We start from the raw sequence: 24,782 nt of genomic DNA, 5'->3' as shown, positions 1-24,782 counted from the left end.
TAATTGTCAGTCAAGTCACTTGGCTTTTGTTATATTGAGATGAAATAATTTCCCACACCTGATGAACTAGGTTTCTCCCTAGTCTTATCACCATCCGCATTCTTAAAATTCCCATTTCACTTTGAAAATTAAAGAAAGGCAAATATCCACAAAATAAATGCCCATATCCTAAGTCTCCACTTACAGGATACTTTAGTTTAGATAGGATCTTAAGAATCAATGGTAGAGGAATCTTCATATGCAAAACAAAGGTATTACATAACAGTGCCCATGTGCAAAACCACGTAGGAATGACTAATACAGTGATATATGATTCTACATGCTTTTTGGGGAGGGGTTTGTGTGTGTTTTTGTGGCTGGTGGCAAGTGGGGGTGTGGGGGGGCTCATCTGAACAAATACTGTAGAATTTGTTTCATAACCTAAGTTATACAACTTGAAAAAATTAGGTTTGGGAAAATCTTACGGACTTTGAAAACATTCTTTTTTTTTTGTACAAATAGTAAACGCTTATATGACACTTAATAAATGTCAAATACTGTTTTAAGTGTTTTATGTCGACCAATTTAATTCTAACCACATCCCTGTAAGATAGGTATTATTGTTATCATCACTTCACCGATGAGGAACTGGTGCACAAAAGGTGAAGTATTTGCCCAAGATTAAATAATTAATAAGTATCAGAGTCCAGTTTTGAACTCAGTCTGGCTTCAGAGTTCCTGCCCTTAACCACTGTACTATACTGTACTCATCTATTATGGAACATGCATGAATTAGCGGAGAGGCCATACCATTATCCTCAAATTAAAATTCTCTCAGATAGCAAAATCCAAACAAACCAAATTCTACTCTATGATAACCTTTATCCTGTGTCAATGATTTTTCCCCCTGTAGTTGCAAACACTTTGGGAATTAAAAGAAAAAAAAAGTATTTTAAACACAGGAAAACTTTGATACAAATGGAAAATTCACATTCTATCCAGTGCTAAAGCATAGTGCTTCTGTTCCCATTTGGGGGAGCAATTTCAGTCATTTCTGGTTACACCCTGGATGGCAATGGGATAATTCCATAGTGTTCTTATAGTGGTATCAGTGTCAGGGGATGGTTCATCTAAGGTCATCCTGGTTCTCCGGAAGATGCAATAAGGAAAGCTGCATCCGCCTTTCCCTCCAAACCTATCTTCCCAGTGGTTGTTCTGTTGCTTCTTTGCAATGCTTCCCATCCTGTCTGTTTTAATTTTAAGCAAAATTTCAGGGTGGTACCTGCAATAACTGACACTTTTTATCAAGGAAATACGGAAGTGAAGGGAATGGTAAGAGGGTAGTTATCAAGTTCTTTGAGAATTTAAAAAAACTGGATCAATATTAAGATGCAAGAATGTGCAGGGGCAGAATGATTAGTGGATATTTATACATACGTTATGTGTGTGCATGGATAAAAAACACTGCTGTTTTGCGTCACCCTCTTTAGACAATATAAGCTAATGATGAGTAAGTTCTGACTCAGAAACAGGGTCAAAGAGAAACATTTTTTTCCCCCTTTGTCATCAAAAGGAGACCTGACCACGTGCACGGTATATAAAGCATACCGGTGGGAAGATTAGCTTTACTGTCAAGCATTGTTAAGGGTAACAGGAACACACATGTGGTTAGACGGTAAAGGAGCTCAAGAGGAATTCATGGTAATATGAGGAGTGGGGCCACAACTGCTTCTCCAGTGAGAGACTTCAAAGTGCAGACAACCGAGGCGAGTGCAACTTAACATCATGAAATAATTTCAAAACACTACAATAAAATAATAATGTACCTTTTTTAGTATCTTCACGTAAATTTTGTATAATCTTAGACTCTAGGCCTGCTGCTGGCAGTGGTGTTGAAAGGGAATCTCCTGGGCGTTTTAGGGAGCCTCACCTGGATGGCAAGCAGCAAAAGCCTCGTGCGTTTCTGTCCCGACTGTGCCTGCTAAAGAGCCATGCACCTGGGGCGCTCACCGCAACTGATTGATTTGACAGGTGGAGGTGGGACAGGGATGGCTTTAGACCGTCCATCCCCCAAAGGAGGTAGCATGTAGAGCCGAACGTGGGAGGGATCGCTAAGGCGGACTCAGACCTGGGAGGCCCAGGTGGCGCGGAGGCCCACCAAAAGACCCGAAGGAGCTGTGGACGTGCCAGCGAGGTGGGCTCTGGGGGGACCCACCCCGCGAGGAGGCGGGGGCGGGGCGGGCGGGGCGGGGCCGCCGGGAAGCCCTCCCTCCGAGTAGCGGAGGTGACTGGTCGGGCTGGGGGCGGGAGACGCTCTGTCCCACGCTCGCCCAGTGCTCGGTGGTTTAAAGATGGCGGCGGCGGCGACGGCGGCGTTGGGGGCGCGGAGCCGCGGGAGGAGGAGGGAGGAGAATCTGTGAGTCGCCCAGAGGCAGCGCAGCGGCTGCTGTGAGGAGTCCGCGTGCGGAGCCGCCGGCGGCCCGACCGCTCGGGGCCGGGGCCTGGTCTGGGAAGGAGAGGCCGGAGCAGCGCCGGGAGCCTGAGGCCGGAGCCGAAGAGGAATGTGACCTGGGGTCGGCGGGGGCGCGGGAGTACGCGAGCGCAGGGATGGGGCAGCAGGTGGGCCGCGTCGGGGAGGCTCCGGGGCTTCAGCAACCGCAGCCTCGCGGGATCCGGGGCAGCAGTGCAGCCAGGCCCTCCGGCCGCAGGCGGGACCTGGCGGGGCGCACCACGGAGGCCGGCTTCAATATCTTCACCCAGCATGGTGAGTGTCCGGGAGCCGGCGTGAGGGCGTGGGGGAGGCTGGGGGTGGGGTTGGGGCGGGGTGGGAGGCAGACAGGCAGCTCTAGGGGGTCGAGGGGTGGCGGGGTGCCTGAGACTGGGGGCGGAATCCGCTGCCATCTGGGCCAGTCACGGGAGGCGAGTCACACCCCTCCCCCCCTCCCGTCTCCAGCCTGGCTGGCAGCTCCTGGGGGCGGAGAAGGAAAGAGAAGTGGTCTTAGGGACCGTGGATGGACTTGCTGTATCTTGGGACACTGTGTGGCTCGGTGAAGACGGTGGATAGTATCCCCAGGGGAGGGAAGGATGCTGGGAGGTGTGGGCTCGATCCAGTAGGTGTTAGTGTAAATCGGTCGTTAGCGAAGGGAACGGGTTGTGCCTCAAGGGATTTGGAAATAGGAACTGAATCTCAGGAGATAGTGGCGTATAAAGTGTATATGTACGTATAAGTCAGACTAAGAGCAGTGTCAGAATAGTGAGCTGTGACCTGAAATACTATTCCGTGGCAAAGATAAGGGTAGTGTCTCAGTACTTTTGACGTCCCCACCCTCCCCACCCCCGCCCCAAACTGCACATGAAGGGCTTTGCTAGACCCTCCTATGTTCTGCTTTTTTTTGAGTAGGATACACTTCTGAGAAGCTGGTAGGGGTTAGAGGTTGGTGGTCATGGTTAGGACTTTGGATGTGAACAAGAGTTTTCTTCCTTGTTCGTATGCACATGTGTAACATGTATCCTGCGCTAGTCTGGAACCTATTGCTTTGGCTTCATTATCCAGGTATTTTTAGAATGGTTGTCTCCCAACTCTTTTGATCATACCCTCTTATCAGTAAAAGAGCATATACTCCAGGAACTTATGTATCTGTTAATTATATATGTACTTGTTCTGCTGTACCGATATGTTATGTAACTTGTAAATGCACACAGAAATAGAATTTAAGAAAGGATGAGATGAGAAAACAAGTATAATGAGAATTCTGATATTTTTCTACCCTGCAGCCCACTGGATCCATTTGCACTTCCTCTGAGCTGCACCCACACCACTTTTGAGACCACTTTTCTAGAGGAAGGAAGAGTGGCGAAGGGGGAAAAACAATTGAGCTTCATGGGTTATCGTGAGATATCACAAGACCTTAGGCTGAAGAGATAGATGTCACATGGATAGATGTGACAAGGACTGCATAGTTGAGGTTGGATGAGAGGTTGGAATTTCATTAAGGAGGCATATAGAAAATAATAAAGGATAAAAGATACAGGGTGTCTAAATTGAACAATATAGGGAGGAGAAGGAAGGAAAGGAAGTGTGACTGTTAGAAATGGAGTTTTGGAGGAAATAATGATTGTATGCATAGCATTATGCAAAGAAAAGAGATGAACCTGGGGAGCTGTGGCTGCTAGCTGAGTTGTATCACAGAGCTCTGGGTTTGGACTTTGTGAGCATGCTGAGTTGTTTCTCAGTGGAGGAGATACAAATTATTTTGGGCCATTCAAGTGTTACATGTCTACTATTAAAGATGTGAGTCAGCTTCTCTTCCAGGTATATGAACATTTTTATGAAAGTGCTATATATGAGTTAGCTTTTATTGAAATCACTTTCTAAAACACAGGAGGAAAGAATGGATGAATAGTTTTCAAGGAAGATCATTCAAGTAGCCTCACTTTGTGGGAAGTGTTAGTAGGCATTAAACTTGGCCCAGTAGGGCAGCAGTGATTCTCTTCCTTTAGCATCTTACTGAGGACAGAAACTTTTCAGAGAAGGAGGAATGTCATGAAGAATGGAATGGGAAGAGATTTTGAAGGATGGATAGGACTTGGATCTATGGATCAAGAAAAAGAAGACAGGCTGGGCAGGAGAAAAGACTTGAGCATGAACAATGGGAATTAACATAATTTGCTGATGGGATAGTGAGGAGACACCTGTTTGGAGTGAAGCAAGTCCTCCAGGAGTAAATCTTAGAGCAAAAATGGCAAGAATCAAATTCTGGCCCTGGCTCCACCTGGCTGTGTGATTTAGTCACTTATCATCTTTGGGGTTCTCTATCTGCAAGATGTTGGATTGGATGAATGCTGAGGTACCTTCTGACTCTAAGATTTTATGATTCTAATTGAAGCAGTGGGAAGAAAGCTTTGAATATATTTGATTGGGCCTGGGTAATGGAAAATGTGGCAGAGGAGTTGATATCAGTTTACCTGATTGGCTAATTCATAGAATATATCATCAAGCCCAAGTGTGAAATGCTGAACAGTTGGCCTTAAGTGGATGCAATGGAAATGGGTGGGGGTGGGGGGGTGAGGGTGGGTAAGTTTGAGGGATATTTCATTCATTGAATAAACAAAAATTTTTTTGAGTACCTATTATGTAACTGGGCTCTGGGGATCTTGCTGTGAGCATAACAAGAGTCTCTGCCCTTGTAAAACTTAGAGGACTTCATGATTCAATATGGAGGATGAACAAGAGATCACTTTGGAATATTTATAGAGGGCATTAACTCTGGGGCCATTCTGCCTGGATTTGAAACCTGGCTCAGATGCTTATTATATATGTGACCCCTGGGCAAGTTATTTAACGTTTTTGTGCCTTGGATTCTCCTTTTGTAAAATGAGGATAAGAGCACCTAATAATAATAGTATGTAGATTAAATTAGTTAATATATGTAATGCATGATAAGAGCTAAATTTGTGTCAGCTGCTGCCATTACTACTATTATAAAAATAGGGGTGAGTCGAAGACTGTAAGGTTTTGAAATTGGCTGAGATGATGATTATTGACAAGTTTGGAAGTGAGAAGCTAATTGAAAGGTTGGGAATAGGGTAAGTTTGTTGCCAAAGTCTAGTATGAAAAGAATGTCATTAGCAAATAATACAGGAAACAAAGGTGAAGTGAGTACTGTTTCTAGACAGATCAGTGTTTATAAACTTTTCTGTAGATCGGAGTTTCTCAGCCTTGGCAGTGTCGACATTTTGGGGTGGATGGTTCTTTGTTGTAGGGGGCTGTCATGTGCTTTGTAAGACATTTGGCAGCACACTGGCCTCTACTCACTAGATGCCAGTAGCAACACTGGCCTCCAGTTGGGACAACCAGAAAGGTTTACAGACATTACTAAATGGCCCCTGAGGCAGGGGGTAAAATTGCTCCTAGTTAAGAACTGCTTAGAAATACATGACACATTCTGAATTGAATGAATGAATGAATCAGATTCAAAAGCTCCTCAATCTATCATTTGACATTTACACAAAAAATTTGGATCCTGGAACGAGTATACAAATGGTGAGTTTCACGAGATATTAGCACATCATTTCATAGATGGAGTTGAAGTCTGGCAGGCTATTGAGTTTACATGTAGGTTTAAAGGTAGATCAAATGTTGTTTTGTAGTTAATCAGTAAAAATGTACAGATGTTATAGAAATGGCTTAATCGGAGTCCATGATTTTTCTTCTGTAGGAAGAAATATTTTCTCGTTTAAAATGAGAATGGTATTTTTATTGTTTTTTCTTTTTTTATTGTTAATGTATGGGTAAGTTGTTATAACTTGTCAAAAGTGATTTTTATGAAAATAATTTAGAAGGAATAAAAATAATAGGGCTGTTTTTGGTGTGAAAGGGGTGAGTGATATATGACTTTCCTGAACTCTGCTATTGGACCTTTTTGGTGAGCTGATGTTTTGTGACTAGCGATATGGGGTTGGATACTTACTTGTCTTTTTTTTTTTTTTTGGTATATTCTCCATTTATTTTTTAAATTTACATCCAAGTTAGCATATAGTGCAACGATGATTTCAGGAGTAGATTCCTTAATGCCCCTTACCCATTTAGCCCACAACCCCTCCAGTAATCCTCTGTTTGTTCTCCATATTTAAGAGTCTCTTATGTTTTGTCCCCCTCCCTGTTTTTATATTATTTTTGTTTCCCTTCCTTTATGTTCATCTGTTTTGTCTCCTAAAGTCCTCATATGAGTGAAGTCATATTTGTCTTTCTTTGACTAATTTCGCTTAGCATAATTCCACCCATCTAGTTGAAAATGGCAAGATCTCATTGTTTTTGATTGCCGAGTAATACTCCATTGTATATATATACCACATCTTCTTTATCCATTCATCTGTCGATGGACATTTGGGCTCTTTCCACACTTCGGTTATTGTTGATAGTGCTGCTATAAACATTGGGTGCATGTGTCCCTTTGAAACAGCATCCCTGTATCCTTGGATAAATACCTAGTAGTGCATTGCTGGGTTGTAGGGTAGTTCTGTTTTTAGTTTTTTGAGGAACCTCCATACTGTTTTCCAGAGTGGATGCACCAGCTTGCATTCCCACCAACAATGCAAAAGAGATCCTCTTTCTCTGCATCCTCACCAACATCTGTTGTTGCCTCAGTTGTTAGTGTTAGCCATTCTGACAGGGGTGAGGTGGTAGCTCACTGTGGTTTTGATTTGTATTTCCCTGATGATGAGTGATATGGAGCATTTTTTCATATGTCGGTTGGCCATCTGGATGTCTTCTTTGAAGAAGTGTCTATTCATGTCTTTTGCCCATTTCTTCGCTGGATTATTTGTTTTTTGGATGTTGAGTTTGAAAAGTTCTTTATAGATTTTGGATACTAACCCTTTATCTGATAGGTCGTTTGCAAATATCTTCTCCCATTCTGTCGGTTGCCTTGTAGTGTTGCTGATTGTTTCCTTTGCTGTGCAGAAGCTTTTTATTTTGATGAGGTCCCAATAGTTCATTTTTGCTTTGATTTCCCTTGCCTCTGGAGACATGTTGAGTAAGAAGTTGCCGCGGCCAAGGTCAAAGGTTTTTGCCTGCTTTTCTCCTTGAGGATTTTGATGGCTTCCTCTTATTACATTTAGGTCTTTCATCCATTTGAGTTTATTTTTGTGTATGGTGTAAGAAAGCGGTCCAGGTTCATTTTTCTGCATGTCGCTGTCCAGTTTTCCCAGCACCACTTGCTGAAGAGACTGTCTTTTCTCCATTGGATATTCTTTCTTTCCTGCTTTGTCAAAGATTAGTTGGCCGTATGTTTGTGGGTCCGTTTCTGGGTTCTCTATTCTGTTCCATTGATCTGAGTGTTTTTGTGCCACTTATTGTCTTTTTAATATCTGACAGACCTTGGAATAGTTGAGGATTTCACTTCAGCTTTACTTTTCTCATTTGCTGAAAATACTATTAAAAATTAACCTTAAATTGTGACATTTTGAATAATAAAAATTTTCCCTTAAACTCATCAGTTTAAGTGAGCTGATTTGCTTATTTATTTTGGATCTGTACTTCATGTTTTAATGTTTGCAGAATGAAAGATTAGGCACCCCAGGTTGAAAATGATACTGTAGAAAGAATAGGAAGGCTGTTAAAAGGGAATTTTAATTATAGTGGCCTAGTCACTGATTGCTTGTGTATGTGTGTGTGTGTGTGTGGGGGGGGGTCACTGATTTTTTTTTTTTTTTTAAGTAATCTCTATACTCTTCCTGGGGCTCAAAGTCATGACCCTCAGATAAAGAGTTGCATGCTCCAGGTGCCTGGGTGGCTCAGTTGGTTAAGCAAGCATCTGACTCTTGATTTTGGCTCTGGTCATGATCTCATGGTTCCTGAGGTTGAGCCTAGCCTTGGGCTCTGCACTTTGGGATTCTTTTTCTGCCTCACCCTGACTTGTCCTCTCTCTCTCAAAATAAATAAACATTTTGAAAAAAGAGTTGCATGCTCTTCTGACTGAGCCAGCCAGGTGCCCACTGTTCTGGCCACTGATTCTTAAGGGAACTAAACTTTTCCAAAGAAATAAACTGTTACATTTTTGTTAATCTCCAAATCTGCAGAAGTTACAGATGCATAACTGTGACTCTGCTTATAGCAAAATGACAAAATAAGTTGTGGTACAGATTCTCTTCTCACAGCCCAATTGACAGTAAGGTCCCAGGTAAATTGTGAAGTCTGAAGTTCCTTATTTTATTTATTTATTTTTTAAGTTTGTTTTTGAAAGAAAAAGGATACAAGCAGGGCTGGTAGAGAGAGAGAGAGAGAGACAGAGACAGAACCTGAAGCAGGCTCCAAGCTCTGAGTTGTCAGTACAGAGCCCGACCTGGGGCTCAAACTCACAAACTGCGGGATCATGACCTGAGCTGAAGTCAGACTCTTAACCGAGTGAGCCACCAGGCTCCCCAGTCTGAGGTTCCTTCTTAAACGTCTTCAGCATGCTTAAAAAGAAGGCAAAAGCCAAACAACAGAAAAACCAGCGTCTTGCCCCCTCTAACCTCCTTTCAGTGTTTTTTTTTTTTTTTTTTTCCTCATGTTCATTCTTTAATCGGGAATGATGATAATTATATTTGCATAGTTTTAGAGTTTATGAAGACATTTTATGTCCTTTATCTCATTTGAACTTTATAGCTACTCTGAAATAGGTGGGAGCAGGTATTGATCTTCCCATTTTACAGATGATGAAGAGTTAAAAGAATTAAATGACTTCCTAAGGTCAAGTAGCAGTGAAGTTATGGGATTGAAACTCAAGCTTTTGCCTCCAAATCTTTGTTCTAGTGTAGAGATTTAGAGAACATGTGTTTTAGAATTAGAATTGGATTAGTTTTATGTCTGACATTAGTAAAGTGTTTACAGCTCCCAACCTATAAAATTATATACTAAGTACTCAATAAGTAGCAGTGGGGTTATTTACCTGGAGATGGTTGTAGAGATTATATGAGTTGTGTGTGAAAATGTTTGTTTTGTAACCCATGTAAAACACTGCTCTTGTCTTTTTTTTTTTTTTTGCTCGTGTCGTCTTGAGGGTATGCTAAAATATAGAATTGTCTTACCATTTATATTTTAAGTCTCTGTGTTCTCTCTGTAAGTTCCTTCCCCCCCCCCCCCCCCCCGCCCCAATGTTTTTTGATTATTAAAGAACTTTGAGAAAGCATCAAAAAGGTAGGGAAATTTTGGGGACTTGAAGTCACATTAGGCCTTCCTTTTTCTGAAAGTAAATGTCCTCTTCCCCTCCACACCGCGCCCCCCCCCCCCCCCCATTTGAATGTAGTTCACACACAACTATGAATTAGTTTCAGGTGTACAACATACTGATTCAACAATTTTAAACATTATGCTCTGTTCACCACAAGTGTAGCTACCATCTGTCACCATGCAGTACTATTGTGATACCAGTGAATATATTCCCTGTGCTGTGTTTTTTATTCCTGTGACTTACTCACTGCAAACTGGAAGTCTGGCTCTCCCACTGTCCTTCACTCATTTTGCTCATCCCTCCTCCTACTTCCCTCTGTTGTGGCAATATCAGTTCTCTGTTTATAGGTGTGATTCTACTTTTTGTTCATTTTTTTGTTTTTTAGATTCCACATATAAGTGAAATCATATGGTATTTGTTTGACTTCTTTCACTTAGCATAATAGCGGCTAGGTCTGTCCTTGTTGCAAATGACAAGATCTTCTCTTTTTTTTTATGGCCGAATAATATTCTGTTGTTTGTGTATGTGTGTGTAATGTATATATGTGTACATCTGTATACACACCCCCACATAGTTATCCATTAATTTATTGATGGACACTTATATTGCTTCTGTTTCTTGGCTATTGTAAATAATGCTGCAGTAAACATAGGGGTGCATGTATATTTTTGAATTAGTGTTTTAAATGTTACCCTCTTAGAATGATTTGTCTTAGAGGTTGGTTCTCAGAGGACCCACAGTCCATGGTTATTTTTCACTCACTCTTTTCATAGGGTTGACGTTTTTTCTTCAGAGAAATTGAACCAGAAACACAGGCCAATGCAAATGTAACGTTTAGGTAGACATCTCCTAAGCTGGCACAGTTGTTTGCTGGTTAATATTTAATGACTTATCATAATGCAGCCTCCTTCATCTGATATCCTTTGAGACTTTTTTGTGCCTCTCTGTATTATTTTTACCTCTGGTTATAAAGTTTCTTATTAAAAGCATGTTTTAGTAGGACTTTTATATTGATTTTGTGAGTCATATGGGCTTTTTGTCATATACGTGAAATTTCAAAATACTTAAGAATGTTAACCTCATTAATATTAATAGGTTTCTTCTGGAATAGGTAAATTTGGAGTTTCACTGTAGATTCTTCACCAAATTATATAGAACAGATGTTCACAAACTTTAGTTTGCAGAGTTTGTTAAAACACAGGTTGCTGGGTCCCATCCCCACTGGTTCTGATTCAGGTCTGAGGTGGGGTTTAAGAATTTGCATTTCTGACAAATTTCCAGTTGTTGCTGACGCTGCTGGTTGAGGGGCACACTTTAAGAACTGTGAGAACACTTTGGGTAATGTGAGATTAAGAAGAGTAATGGATCAGCGTTATTCAAAGATTGTCAGTTGAGTCAGAAAACATAATGTATTGACTCTGTTTTACTTAAAACTGGTTCAAAAGACCATTTGTTCCAAGTCGAGTGTCCACATGCAGGTGTCCACTGTCTTTTACCATCTTTTGGTGGCAGGAAGAGAGGTCTTTTTGCTTTGGCCTTAACTTTTTTTAATCTCTGAGAGTTCATAGTTTAGAGGTCTGTTAAGAGATGCACTTTTGAAAGAACCTAGTGTGTGAGGGAAAAGAGAGGTAGGGCTAGGGTTTTGCTGACAGATTTAGGGCAGGCCTCAGTTACTGGAAGAAGTGGTGAAGAAATAGTTGCCATCTATTGAGTGAGGTGTGCCAGGCATGTTCTAGGCACTTAATATCTGTTTTTTCATTTAAACCCATAAAACCCTACTTGCCCAATTGAAAAATATTAGAGACCAAAGAAATTGTGTGTGTGTGTGTGTGTGTGTGTGTGTGTGTGCGCGCGTGCGCGCGTGCATACAGAGATTTTTAGGCTTTTAAATCTCTCTTGAGACCAGTGATGCAGTTTTCAGAATGGTAGGCAAGAGTTGATCTGTATACTCTGTGGCTGTGGATTGAGACTTGGATATTGTCTAACAAAGGGAGCAGTAGGCACTCATGCTATTTGGAATCTCATGGCAATGTTGAACTACTGTCCTAACTTCTAGACTTACTGTTATTAATATTTCATCCTTAAAATTTATATTTTATATAATTTAACATATAAGTATATTAATAAATACATGTCTTATATATTTGTATAATTTTATACTTTCACCCTCTGATAGATTATAGCTCTCTTCTCTTGGCTTTTTAGACATGAAGAAGATTTAACAGGTATCAGTGATTGCCTATTAAAGGATGAATGCATTAAGCCCTGTTTCTCTATGAATGTGGAAGAGTATAAAATATTAGTCACATATACTCTCTGATATTTATAGTGGATTTAATTAAACCATACTGGTAGAAGTTCTTTAAAAAAACTACCAACTGACAATATTGTATACCAATTGCATAAATATTTGTGTAGATGACTCTTAGGTTCTAAGATACTAGGTTGTAAGAATTAATTCTTCTGCCACATAGTAGATGTCCTTGAGTAATTGTGGAATAATTTTTCTTATTCTACATTCTTTTATATATTTTTATAACAGTCATTGTCAATGAAAAACATTTTAAATGACAGTATGTCTAATTAGTAATAATTTTACTGATAAAACTATGTAGGTAACTATTTTTTTCTCTGTATCCAGATATACCCCTAGATATATAGAATATCCATATGTAAGAGCTAATACGCTAGGGTGTTTGAGTGTAAACAAATAATTTTAGGGGTGTATTATCTTACAAAATGTTAATGTTAAAAATGAAGTACTCCAGTGTTGTGGTATTGGAATATATATAGCCACTTAAAGTCATATATTTAAAATTTTTTTTTAATATTTATTATTTGTTTTTGAGAGAGATACAGAGTGTGAGCAGGGAACGGGCAGAGAGAGAGAGGGACACACAGAATCCGAAGCAACTCCAGGCTCCGAGTTTGTTAGCGCAGAGCCCAATGCAGGGCTTGAAGTCACGTACTGTGAGATCATGACCTGAGCCAAAGTCGGATGCTCAACAGACTGAGCCACCTAGGTGCCCCTAAGGTCATATATTTCATTTATAGTTGGAATATGCAATTTATAAGGAGACTTTTTTTTTCTTTGTAGGTAATATGGCAGAATTAAGAAAAAAATTTAATCCTCCAGAGTACTTTCTGTTTCTTTACTCAATTCTATGGTAATTACCTATGTTAATGACTCAATTGTTAGGTATTATTTAGAACTGCTGCCCAAAAGAATGATGTTGCTTAAATAGATGTTGATGAACATCCTAATGAAAAAAAACTATAAAACTAGTTTTGTGTGTCCGCATGTATGGAAGTGTGATATTTTGCACAATAACTCTTGGCTACTAATCGCTGCCTTTTGGGATTGGGTGCATGATTTCAGTATATAAATTTATGGTTATAACACTAATTAGAAAAGTTTCTCTGTATTGTTTGTGCTTGAACTTCCACTCAAATTCATAGGTTGATACACATTAAATATAATACTATGCCAACTTTAATATTGGTTGCTAAAAACCTAGGAACCTATATTAAGCTCTCCCCCGCCCCTTTGCTTCATGTTGTGAATGTGCTGAGTCTCTGGTGGTGGGACTGCTGGCTTCTCCACAGTGAACTCTGCCAGTATTGGTTTTTGATCCAGCAGAACACAAAGCTCAGCAGGCCCAGGCGATTTATATTTCCTGGTTTGCTTTCCAAGGAGAGGGAGGGTTTAGAAACCTTTCACTTGATGTGGTCAAGGTCAAAGAAAATGATCTGTGGCTTAATATATTATGCAGTATGTACACATACAATTTGTTAACATGTTCCTCTCTCTACGCTAATTCCAGCAAATTAAAATAACAATATTGAGCCAGGACTAAAGATTGCTACTTAGCATTTTGTGGTTCTAGATAATTACTAAGACAACGTTTTCCTAAAACTAGCAGTACTAACAGGCACAGTTAGTATCACCCATCTGTTTCTTATAGGAAAGAAAGGATACATGAAGGCTTTTGTATGTGTATAACAAAACACACAAGCTTTCTTTTATTAATTTTGAAATTTGTATTTTTTAATTGTATAAAAATTTATGAAGAGATATCTCAATGTAAAAAAAAAAAAAAAAGTACAGAAGCATATAGACAAGACGTGAAAGTCCCCTTTGATATTCCTGCCCATGATCCTATATTCCCTTGTTGGAGGTAACTAATGTTTATGGTTTGATGTGTATTTTCCCAGAACTTTCTATATATTTACATATATATGAGTATATGTATTAATAGTTCTCTTGTTATTATAAATAGCATTGTACTATGTGAATTTTTTTCTCCCAAATTTGTTTTTTGTACTTAGTGTATCTGGAAGACCCTTCTATACCAAATGTATAGATTTCTCATTCTTTTCTGTTTTTTTTTAAATGCTTTTTAAAATTTTTTTAAGTTTGTTTGTTTATTTATTTATTTATTTATTTATTTATTTATTTTGAGACAGAGAGAGAGAGAGAGAGAGTGAGCAGAGGAGGGGCAGACAGAGAAGAAGGATAGAGAGTCCCAAGCAGACTCTGTGTTTGCTGTCGGTGCAGAACCCAATGGTGAGGCTCGAACTCCCGAACTGTGAGATCATGGCCTGAGCTGAAATCAAGAGTCGGGCACTTAATCGACTGAACCACCCAGGCACCCCTTTCTCATTCTTTTCAACAGCTCTATTGTGTTTCATGCTTCAGATATATCTATTAAGCATTTCATTTGGATATTAACCATTTTTTTTTATTGAGGAATATTTGTTTACAAGATTATCAAAGATTTCCTTTTTTCTTTTGGTATTTTTTCCCTTTCTATTACCAAATTGAACCTATGTGAAATATTCATTCATTCATTCACTGATGGTTGGAACCAATTTAATTTTCCATTGTGGAGCCCAAGGTGAGGCTTGTTCTCACGACCCTGGGATTATGACCTGAGCCAAAATCAAGAGTCGGACGCTCAACTGACTTAGCCACTCAGGCGCCCCAGTAATTTTTCCTTTAATTCTCTTCTAGGGAGGCAGTTATAATTTTTACATTAGTATCTTTCTACCAACAATTTTATTCTCTTAAAAATTTTTTTTAAGTTTAAAAATTTTTTTAAGTTTATTTATTTATTTTGAGAGAGAGACAGCGTGAGCAGGGGAAGGGTAGAGGTGGGGGGGAGGGAGAGAGAGAAAGAGAGCGAGCGAGCGCGAGAGAGGGAAAGAAAGAGAAAGAATCCCAAGCAGCCTCTGCACCGTCAGCACAGAGCCGGAAGCAGGGCTCAATCTCCCAAAACCGTGAAATCATGACCTCAGCCGAAACCGAGGGTCGGACACTTAACCAACTGAGCCACCCGGGCGCCCCGTAAAGTTTTTTAAAATTTTGATGGGGGGGTACAGAGAGAGGGAGAGACAATCCCAAGCAGGCTTTGTGCTGTCAGAGCAGAGCCCAATGTGGGGCTCAAACTCCCTAACCACGAGATCATGACCCAAGCTGAAATCAGGAGTTGGATGCTTAACCATCCCAGCCACACATGTGCTCCCTGCCCATTTTTTAATAGAATTTTTTGTACTATTGGTTTGTATAAAATTCTTCTTCTTAAAGCTAAAGAACTTGATAGGTCTTTAAGAAGTCTGTCTTAAAGGATTATTTCTGAATTTTTTCATAATGTACCACTTATATCTTTGGATTTTGGTTTTCTTGCTAGTTTAGGAAGTTTTGACTATTTTCCTGGCTTTCACATTATTTGTCTTCTCTATTTCCTCTGATGTCCTTATATTTACATATTAGCATTCATTGATCTTTTTTCTATACCTCACCATTTTTATTATAAAATTTCACTGAATTTCTGATTTATTTACTAATTTATTTCAGATTTAATAGTGTTGAACTATTACATTACTGTAGTTGAATCTTTTACATTAGCAGTTTTCTGTGAGTGATCTGTATGAGTAGGACTCTTGGTTAAAAGTAATTAGAGACTCCAGATTATGTAATCTATAGAAAATATTTATGGGGATAGTGGAGGCTCAAGGACAGGAATGCAGCTAGGCTGGCCTAGACAAAAGACAGGGAAGGTTGCTAGAAACTCAGGAAATATTTATTTTTTGACTTTTGTTTTGGCTGTTTGCTCACGTGATTCTTCTCTCTTAGACATTCAGTTCATATCATACTTCCCATTTTTTAATGTCTTTTCTGATCAAGAGAATGGTTTATAGTAAACTTTCATTTCTTAGTTCCAAATTCTCAGGACAGTCATTGTGATTGATGCTCAGATCACCTATAACAGGGTTTCTCACGCTCCATAATATTGACATTTTAGGCTGGATGTTTTTTTGTTGTGGGGCTGGTATGTGCCTTGTAGGATGTTTAGGGGCATTTCTTGCTCCTACTAACTAAATGGTGACAACCAAAAAACTAACTAGTTGTGACAACCAAAAAATGTCTGTAGATAGTGCCAGTTTCTTCTTGGGGGTAGAATTACCCCTGGTTGAGAACCAGTGACTTAGAATGTGTTTGGCTGTTCGGGGCATACCATTGTGTGAGAAGGACTTTTTAGGAGAGGCATTGTGAGCTAGATAGGTACTCAAGACTCCTGATAAATATTTTTATGGTTTTTTTGGTAGTAATTTTAAATTAAGTGCTGTTGTCCATTATTGTTAGTCATTCCTTTTAAAAATATTTTTAGGGGCGCCTGGGTGGCTCAGTCGGTTGGGCGTCCGACTTCGGCTCAGGTCACGATCTCGCGGTCCGTGAGTTCGAGCCCTGCGTCAGGCTCTGGGCTGATGGCTCAGAGCCTGGAGCCTGCTTCCGATTCTGTGTCTCCCTCTCTCTCTGCCCCTCCCCCGTTCATGCTCTGTCTCTCTCTGTCTCAAAAATAAATAAAACGTTAAAAAAAAATATTTTTAAAGTATTTGGCATGAACATGTTTCTTGTTAAAATCTTCAATTGGGGGACACCTGGGTGGCTCAGTTGGTTAAGTGTCTCTCTGACTCCTGGCTTCGGCTCAGGTCATGATCCTGTGAGTTTGTGAGTTCGAGCCTTGAGGCAGTCTCTGTGCTGACAATGCAGAGCCTGTTTGGGATTCTCTCTCTCCCCCTCTCTTTCTGCCCTACCCCGCTCATGATCTCTCTCTCACTTTCTTTCCCTCTCTCTCTCTCGCAAAATAATAGAAAAGTCAATCTTCAACTGGAGTTGTAGAACTTGCCATTTTTGGCCATTTCTCTGAATCTCAATTTCTCAATCTCCTGCTGATATGTTTTTCTTTTCCGTGAGAGTGTGTGTATATGTATGAGGGTGTTGGTTGTTACAAGATAAAATTTATGATTTTGGTAGCCAGACAGACATAGGTATGAAAATTTAGAACTGGGAGAGACCTGGGCGCCTGGGTGGCTCAGTAGGTTGAGCATCTGGCTTCGGCTCAGGTCATGATGTCATGGTCCATGAGTTTGGGCCCTGCGTCGGGCTCTGTGCTGACAGCTCAGAGCCTGGAGCCTGCTTCGGATTCTGTGTCTCCCTCTCTCTCTGCCCCTCCCCCACTCAAGCTCTGTCTCTCTCTCTCTCTCTCTCTCTCTGTCAAAAATAAATAAACTTAAAAAAAAATTTAGAACTGGGAGAGACCTTAGAAATCCTGTATTCTAATACACTTGGTTTACAGGTGGGTAAACTATGCTTTGAGAGATGAAACAAGTTGATTGTGGACACATAGTTTAGCAGTAGAGCACAGAAAGATTCAGGTCTAACTTATTTTTCTAGGTTTAATTTCTAGTTATCTTTTGTTGGCACTTAGTTTTTGCTTTTGGTATTATTATTTATATAATATTTAGCATTTGTATGCCAAACTCTGCTGTAAGAATCTCATTTAATCTTAATCCAGTAAATGATGAAAACGGGTCTCAAAATAAGGCATGTCTAACCCGAAAAGTTATGCTCTTAACCATTTTGCCTTAATACTAGCATAGTAGCATTGGGAGAGAATCAGGTGTTTGTGTGCCAGACACTGTATTCTGCTGTCTCACTTAATCCTCAAACAACCCTGAGAAAAAAATAAATAATCCAATTAAAAATGGGCAGAAGACATGAACAGACATTTCTCCAGAGACATCCAGATGGCCAACAGACACGTGAAAAGATGCTCAACATCACTCATCAGGGAGATACAAATCAAGACCACAATTAGATATCACCTCACACTGTCAGAGTGGCTAAAATCAAAAACATAAGAAACAAGTGTTGGTGAAGATGTGGAGAAAAAAAAAATTCTCATGCACTAATTGTGGGAATACAAACTGGTGCAGCTACTGTGGAAAACTGCATGGAAGTTCCTCAAAAAGGTAAAACTAGAACTACCCAATGATCCAGTAATTGCATTACCAGGTATTTACCCAAAGAATACAAAAGCACTAATTCAAAGGAATATACACACCCCTATGCTTATTGAAGCATTATTTACAATAGCCAAATTATGGAAGCAGCCCAAGTGTCCATCAATAGATGAATGGATAAAAAAGGTGTGGGTTGTGTTTGCACACATACACACACAGAATGGAATATTATTCAGCCATAAAAAAGAAATGAAGTCTTGCCATTTGCAACCACAGAGATGGAGCTAGAGAGTATTATGCTAAGTGAAATAAGTCAGACAAAGACAAATAGCATATGATGTCACACATAAGTGGACTTTAAGATTAACAAATGAACAGAGGGGGGAAAAAAAGACAAATCAAGAAACAGACTCTTAACTATAGAGAACAAACTGATGGTTACCAGAGGGGCATTGGTAGGGGGGATGGTGAATTGAGTGATGGGGATTAATGAGTACACTTATCATGATGGGCCCTGAGTAATGTGTAGAGTTGTGGAATCACTATATTGTACATCTGAAAGTTATATAACTAACACTGTATGTTAGCTGGAATTATGTATACTGGAATTGAAAAACAATAAAAAATAAGTATGCAATGCATGGGAAAAAAACCCTGAGAGCTATACATACTTAATAGTTTTAGCTATGATGAAGATGATATTTAGTTGAGTTAGAGAGGTTAAGTCTCCTTTAAGACCACAGAGCTAGTAGGAAGCAGAGCTTGGGTTAAGTTTTATGGTTTTCCCGATTCTCTGTTGCACCTAGCAGGAGATATCCTGTACTCGTGCTCCACTGTCTTCCTAAAGCCCTCATGATAATGTAATAAAAAGAAAAAGAAAATATAATAAGTATAATTCACTTTAATAAATATTAATAAATATTACTATTTTGCTCATTTTGTGACTAACCTTTATCTACTGTTTTTATTTCTCAGGTATTTTTTGGAATTGATTTTGAAAGAAATAATAACAAAAGAAAGCTAGATAATTACTATTAGCAGGAAAATATTTCTTTAAAAAGTTTATATTTAAGAAGGGTACCTGGCTGGCTCAGTTGGAAGAGCATGTGACTCTTGGTCTCAGAGTTATGAGTTTGAGCCCCACATTGGGTGTAGAGATTACTTAAAATAAATATGTTAAAGTTATATGAGATATTGATCTACCAAGAATGAGATTGTGTTTGCTCTCTCATCTTGATGTAAACAGTTTTTTTATACTTGGAATTCTTGGCATTTGGGTTTTCTAGTTGAGTGTTTTCAATTTTAAACATCTGTCAGAGCTGCAACCATTTATAAGTATGCAGTTAATAGCATAGGATTCTGGTGTTAAACTATGTGGGTTTAGAGCCTAGATTAAATTTGTGATTTTAGTATCTTGACATAGGTATGAAAAATTTAGAACTGTAAGAGACCTTAGAAATTAAGTATTTCTGGGCAAGTTACTTCTTTTCTGTGTGTTTCTTCATCTGTGAGATAGTCATGCTAACGGTACATACCTTAAAGAGTTGTGAAAATTAATTATTACATGTAAAATTCCCAGAGAGTGTATAGTGGATGATAAAAGTGTTCAAAAAGTGATTGATAAGTAACAGAGCGATAGAAAAAAGTGATAGAAAAAAAGCAACTTAAAAAAAAATAGAGAACATTTTTATTGGTTAATATATTTAAGTTTCAAAAGTTCTAAATATATTTAGTATTTAAATATATTGTATTTACGCTTGTTCTGTGCCTAGCTTCAATTACCAGATTTCATTGCTTCTGGATATATAGATAAGCATAATGTGTAGTTTTATTCTGTTTTGATACAATTATTACTTACGTTCTGACTGGACTTTTTTTTTTCTGATTGGATATTTCTAGCACTTAGGTAAATCATAATCTTTCCTCTTTCACAAAGGCACTTGGAAATCAAACTAAAGTACTTTCCTGTTGATCTACTATGTAGATAGAAAAGCTAGCCGAAGGTGCTGTAAGAAAAAAAGAAATGGCGAACCGATGGAGCTAACTCCATAAGGTGGTGGAAAGGAGCGTTGTATGTGTGTATGCTGGTGATCATGACACTCCATAGATAGGAATCATCGTACAGCGGGGCCTTAGGGAAACTGGAGCTGGTAAGCAATTAGAAATTAAGACTGCATGCTCCGTCTTTCTCTTTCAGAGGCTGCAAGGTTTTGGCATCTTTTTTTGCTGTGTACATCTGTTCGGTTTTCCTTTCTTCCAGCTGGCTTTCTCAGTTTTAGCTTGTATATGGAACATAATGGCTGTTCAGCTTCTCTTTATCATGAAAAGTCAGTATATTCTTTTGGTATATATCCCTGTTGCTAAATGGCTCAGTCTTTCTCTCTTAAAATTTAAATCATTTGTCTATTGAATGGTCAGTAACTTTACATAGTTTAAAATTCATATGGTACAGAAGTGTTTCTGCCACTTCCTTTCCCCTGGCCACTCAGATTTTGGCAATCCATTCACCAGTTTCTTGTGTCTACTTAAGAGATACATTGAGTGTGTGTGTGTGCGCGCATGGGCTATATATCTCCCCAGTCCTGTGGTTTTTTTTTTTTTTTTTTTGTTTGTTTGTTTTTTTTAAGACCCATCGAAGCATATTATATGCACTGTTTTTTCACCTTGCCCTTTTCACTTAATTTAGCTTGGAAATTCCTCATGTTAGTAAATAAAGAACTTGTCTTTTTAAAAATTTTATTTATTTTTTTTTAATTTTATTTATTTTATTTTTTTTGAGACAGAGAGGGACAGAGCATGAGCAGGGCAGAAGCAGAGAGAGAGAGAGGAAGATACAGAATCCAAAGCAGGCTCCAGGCTCTGATCTGTCAGCACAGAGCCCGACGCAGGGCTTAAACTCTCAGACCGTGAGATCATGACCTGAGCCGAAGTCAGATGCTTAACCGACTGAGCGACCCAGGCACCCCATTTTTTTTTTTTTAAATGCATAGCATTTCTTTTTAAAAAAAAAATTTTTTTTTTAAAATTTTTTTAAACGTTTATTTATTTTTGGGACAGAGAGAGACAGAGCATGAACGGGGGAGGGGCAGAGAGAGAGGGAGACACAGAATCGGAAGCAGGCTCCAGGCTCTGAGCCGTCAGCCCAGAGCCCGACGCGGGGCTCGAACGTTCCACCGAACGCGAGATCGTGACCTGAGCTGAAGTCGGACGCTCAACCGACTGAGCCACCCAGGCGCCCCCCCAAAATTTTTTTTTTAACGTTTATTTATTTTTGAGACAGAGACAGAGCATGAACGGGGGAGGGTCAGAGAGAGGGAGACACAGAATCTGAAACAGGCTCCAGGCTCTGAGCTGTCAGCACAGAGCCCGCTTTTTTTTTTTTTTTTTTTTTAATTTTTTTTTAACGTTTATTTATTTTTGAGACAGAGAGAGAGCATAAAATGCATAGCATTTCATTGTAGGGATGAATTCTATAATTAGGTTGTTTTCAAACAGTGAAAAACCTTATGTTTCATTTCAAATGTTTCATTCGTATTCAAACATATATGTAGTATAGGATAAATGCCCTAAATTGGGCTTGATGACAAGAAAGGATATAGGGATTTCAAATAACTATTTGTTGAATAAATCTCTTTTATTCACCTTTTTGTATACTAAAATCTTGTGTATGTTTAATTCTATTTGAGTTTTTTGTTCTGCTGATTTGCCTAAGTATGCGCTGGTATCATGCTGTTTTAATTTTGGTACTTTTTATAATGTTCAGGATAGCATGATGGTTAAGAATATGGACTTGTGCTAAACTGCCTTGCTTTGAAATCTTTTCTGTACCACTTTCTCAGCCGTATGACTTTTGCCAAGTTGCTTAAAATGTCTGTAATTTAGTGTCCTCATTTGTAAATTGGAGATGATAACACCTATCAAATAAAGTTGTTAGGAAGATTAAGTGAGTTTATTTATATAAAGTGTTTAGAACAGTGTTTAATGTTTAATTAATGTTATAGTTGTTGTATTAGTTTATTGTTGCTGCTATCCAGTAGGGCTAGTTCTTCATTATTCTTTATTTTCAGAATATTCCTGGCTATTCTTGCTTGCCTATTTTTTTACATTAACTTCACGGTCAGTTGGTCTGTCTGGTTAGGGTAGAGTAGGTTATGGGTTGGTAACAATAGCCCCCTCCCCATCTCAGTGGAATAACACATTAAAGGTTTGTCACTCACACTACATGTTCAGAGTGGATCATTTGTGTGTATGTTGGAGGAGCTTGGGAGGAGGTGCGAGAGGGGCTGTGCCCATCTTTTGTCATCAAGAACCCAAAACTGATAGTCTTCGACTATGTAATGTTGGCAGATGGCCATTGCAGGGGGAAAGGGAGTGAGAAATCAAGTACTAGTGGAAACTTTAAAAGTTGGAAGAGACATACATCACTTCTGCTTATTTTTTATTGGCCAAAGCAAGTTGTATGGCCTCAAATCATGACAAGGGGATGGGAAAGGTGCAGTTTTGCCATGCGCCTAGAAAGGCAGCTAGAAATATTTGATGGAGAGCAGTAATGACTACCATGGTTGGCTCTACTGTTTTGCTATATATTAATTCTGTGTTCTGTGTAACACACTAATCCCCCCCCCCCCATCCCCTGTGCCCACCCTTAGCCCAAATTTCTTTCTAGTAACTGTGTTGAGTTCAAATTCTAGAATCTCTGAGTGATGTTCAGAGTCTGTTCAATTCAGAGGAGATTCATCTTGGTCCAGACAGCTGTGAGTGAAACAGGTCAATTAGCTGGCCTATTAAAAGCATCCTATTAATGTTTTCTCAGGCTCCTTGGTGGGTGGTATGAGTGGAAATGTAAAGGGAACTTGTGCTTTTAACACTACACACTGTCTATATTATTTGAATTTCTTTTTTACAGTGAGCATGTATTTTGTAGAGAGATGTTAACACAACCTACCGTAAAAGGATCCTCTTATTTCAAATTGATAATAATTAAATCATGTATAATAAGTGGTATGGCCCGACCTGGAATGTAACTTAAGACTAACACACTGTGCTTTCTAGTATACCAAGATGCTTCCTTTAATGCATGGGCTTCTGTGTATAGCTTTCTAAAAACAGTGTAAGTGTAGTTTTTTGTTATTTGCAATGAACATTAAAAAAAAAGCAAACTTTACTTTGAAGAGGATGATCTTTGGGAAAATAACAGAAATGAAGAATGATCTAAAAGTTACCTTAAGGACCTCAGTGAGAAGCTGCGTGATCTCTACTAATAGGATAATAGTGTGACAAAACTGGTTTCTCACTTGAAGATCTTTCCTGGAATATTTAGCTTTATTTATTTTTGACTGACTTTTAAGGGACGGCTTACAAAGCCACAGGAGACTGACCAAGTGTAATATGTTTGTATTTTATATTATTATTTGTCCAAGTATAGCATGTTTATTAAAAATAAATCCCTTCCTTCATCTTTTAAACTAGAAAAAAGGAAAAAAAGCTGTATATTTAGTACTCCTTCCTTTATTTCTTCAAAGGGAAAGGAAAAATAATTTTTTGTTATTACAAAGCATATATTTCATTACAGGTAAAAAAAGAACATTAAAAAAGTAAAAAAAACAAACCCCAAAAGCCACCTTCCTCTTTGGAGAATCATTAAAGTTTTGGTGTATATCCTTTTAAACCCTCTTTTATGCATATAGTTTATATTCTTAACCAAAACGTATACAAAACTTACATGCAATTTTTTGTTACTTTCTTCACTTTACGTTTGACCCTTGAACAATGTGGGGGTTAGGGGTACCAATCGCCCTACAGTTGAAAATCCATGTATAACTTTTGACTTCCCCAAAACTTAACTTCTAATAGCCTACTGTTGACCGGAAGCCTTACTGATTTGAGATAACACTGGTGGACCTAGAGGGTGTTGTGCTAAGTGAAATAAGTCAGACTGAGAAAGATAAATATCATATTATTTGACTCAATGTGGAATCTAAAAACCAAAAGAAATGAACAGACAAGAAGCAGAATCAGACCTATAAATACAGAGAACAATCTCATGGTTGCCAGAGCGGAGGGGAGATGGGAGGATTGTCAGAATGGGTGAGGGGGAGTGGGAGGTACTGCTCTCAGCTATGGAATGAATAATTGCTGGAATAGAAGGCACAGCATAGAGAATATAGTCAGTGATATTGTAATAGCATTACATGGTGACAAGTGGTAGCTGCACTTGTGAGCGCAGCATAATGTGTAGACTTGTAAAATCACTGTGTTGTGCACCTGAGACTAACATTGTGCTCCAACTATACTCAAAAAATTAAGGAAAATATATTTATAGTACTGTTCTGTATTTATTGGAAAGAATCCACATATAAGTGCATCTATGCAGTTCAATCCCATGTGGTTCAAAGGTCAACTGTATATATTTTGAACCTTATAAATCTTAAAGGAGAAAGGGTTTTTTGGGCCCTCTTTTTAGGACTTTTGTATTTACTTCTCTATTTAACATCCACACTTTTGTCGTACAATTTTTATTGTTTTTTCCTGTTTCCTCAGTTAAGTTCCTTGGAGGCTTCTGTATTCTTCATTCTGCTGAGCACATATTTTTATTTAAGGACAGGACGTACATTAATAGAAGAGATTGTAGGGAAACAAGTAGAAGACATTTCAGCAATTATTGCAGGGTAAAGATCAATCACTAATTCACTTAGAGTCCAGCATTGTTCAATTTGCTGACATAACCAAATAAGTACAAATTTGTCTACATATATTTAAAATCCTTTCCTTTTTTTTTAAGCC

General features: G+C 38.9%; 1 protein-coding gene across 4 annotated transcripts in view; it reads left to right on the top strand.

The window, feature by feature from the left end:
• Positions 1-2,318: 2,318 nt before the first annotated feature.
• The window catches only part of ABL2 (ABL proto-oncogene 2, non-receptor tyrosine kinase), a 104,526-nt gene continuing 82,062 nt past the window's right edge, over positions 2,319-24,782 (top strand). For all 4 annotated transcript variants that reach the window (XM_042924881.1, XM_042924877.1, XM_042924879.1 and 1 more), the window contains exon 1: positions 2,319-2,743. In XM_042924881.1, coding sequence (XP_042780815.1) covers positions 2,587-2,743 — 157 coding nt within the window. In that variant the 5' untranslated portion in view covers positions 2,319-2,586. The remainder of the gene's footprint in view (positions 2,744-24,782) is intronic.

This window comes from Panthera leo, chromosome F3 (genome assembly GCF_018350215.1).
Source record: "Panthera leo isolate Ple1 chromosome F3, P.leo_Ple1_pat1.1, whole genome shotgun sequence".
NCBI classification, from domain to species: Eukaryota; Metazoa; Chordata; class Mammalia; order Carnivora; family Felidae; genus Panthera; species Panthera leo.
Note: the sequence above shows the minus strand (reverse complement) of the source record. Positions and strands in the feature narration are given on the sequence as shown.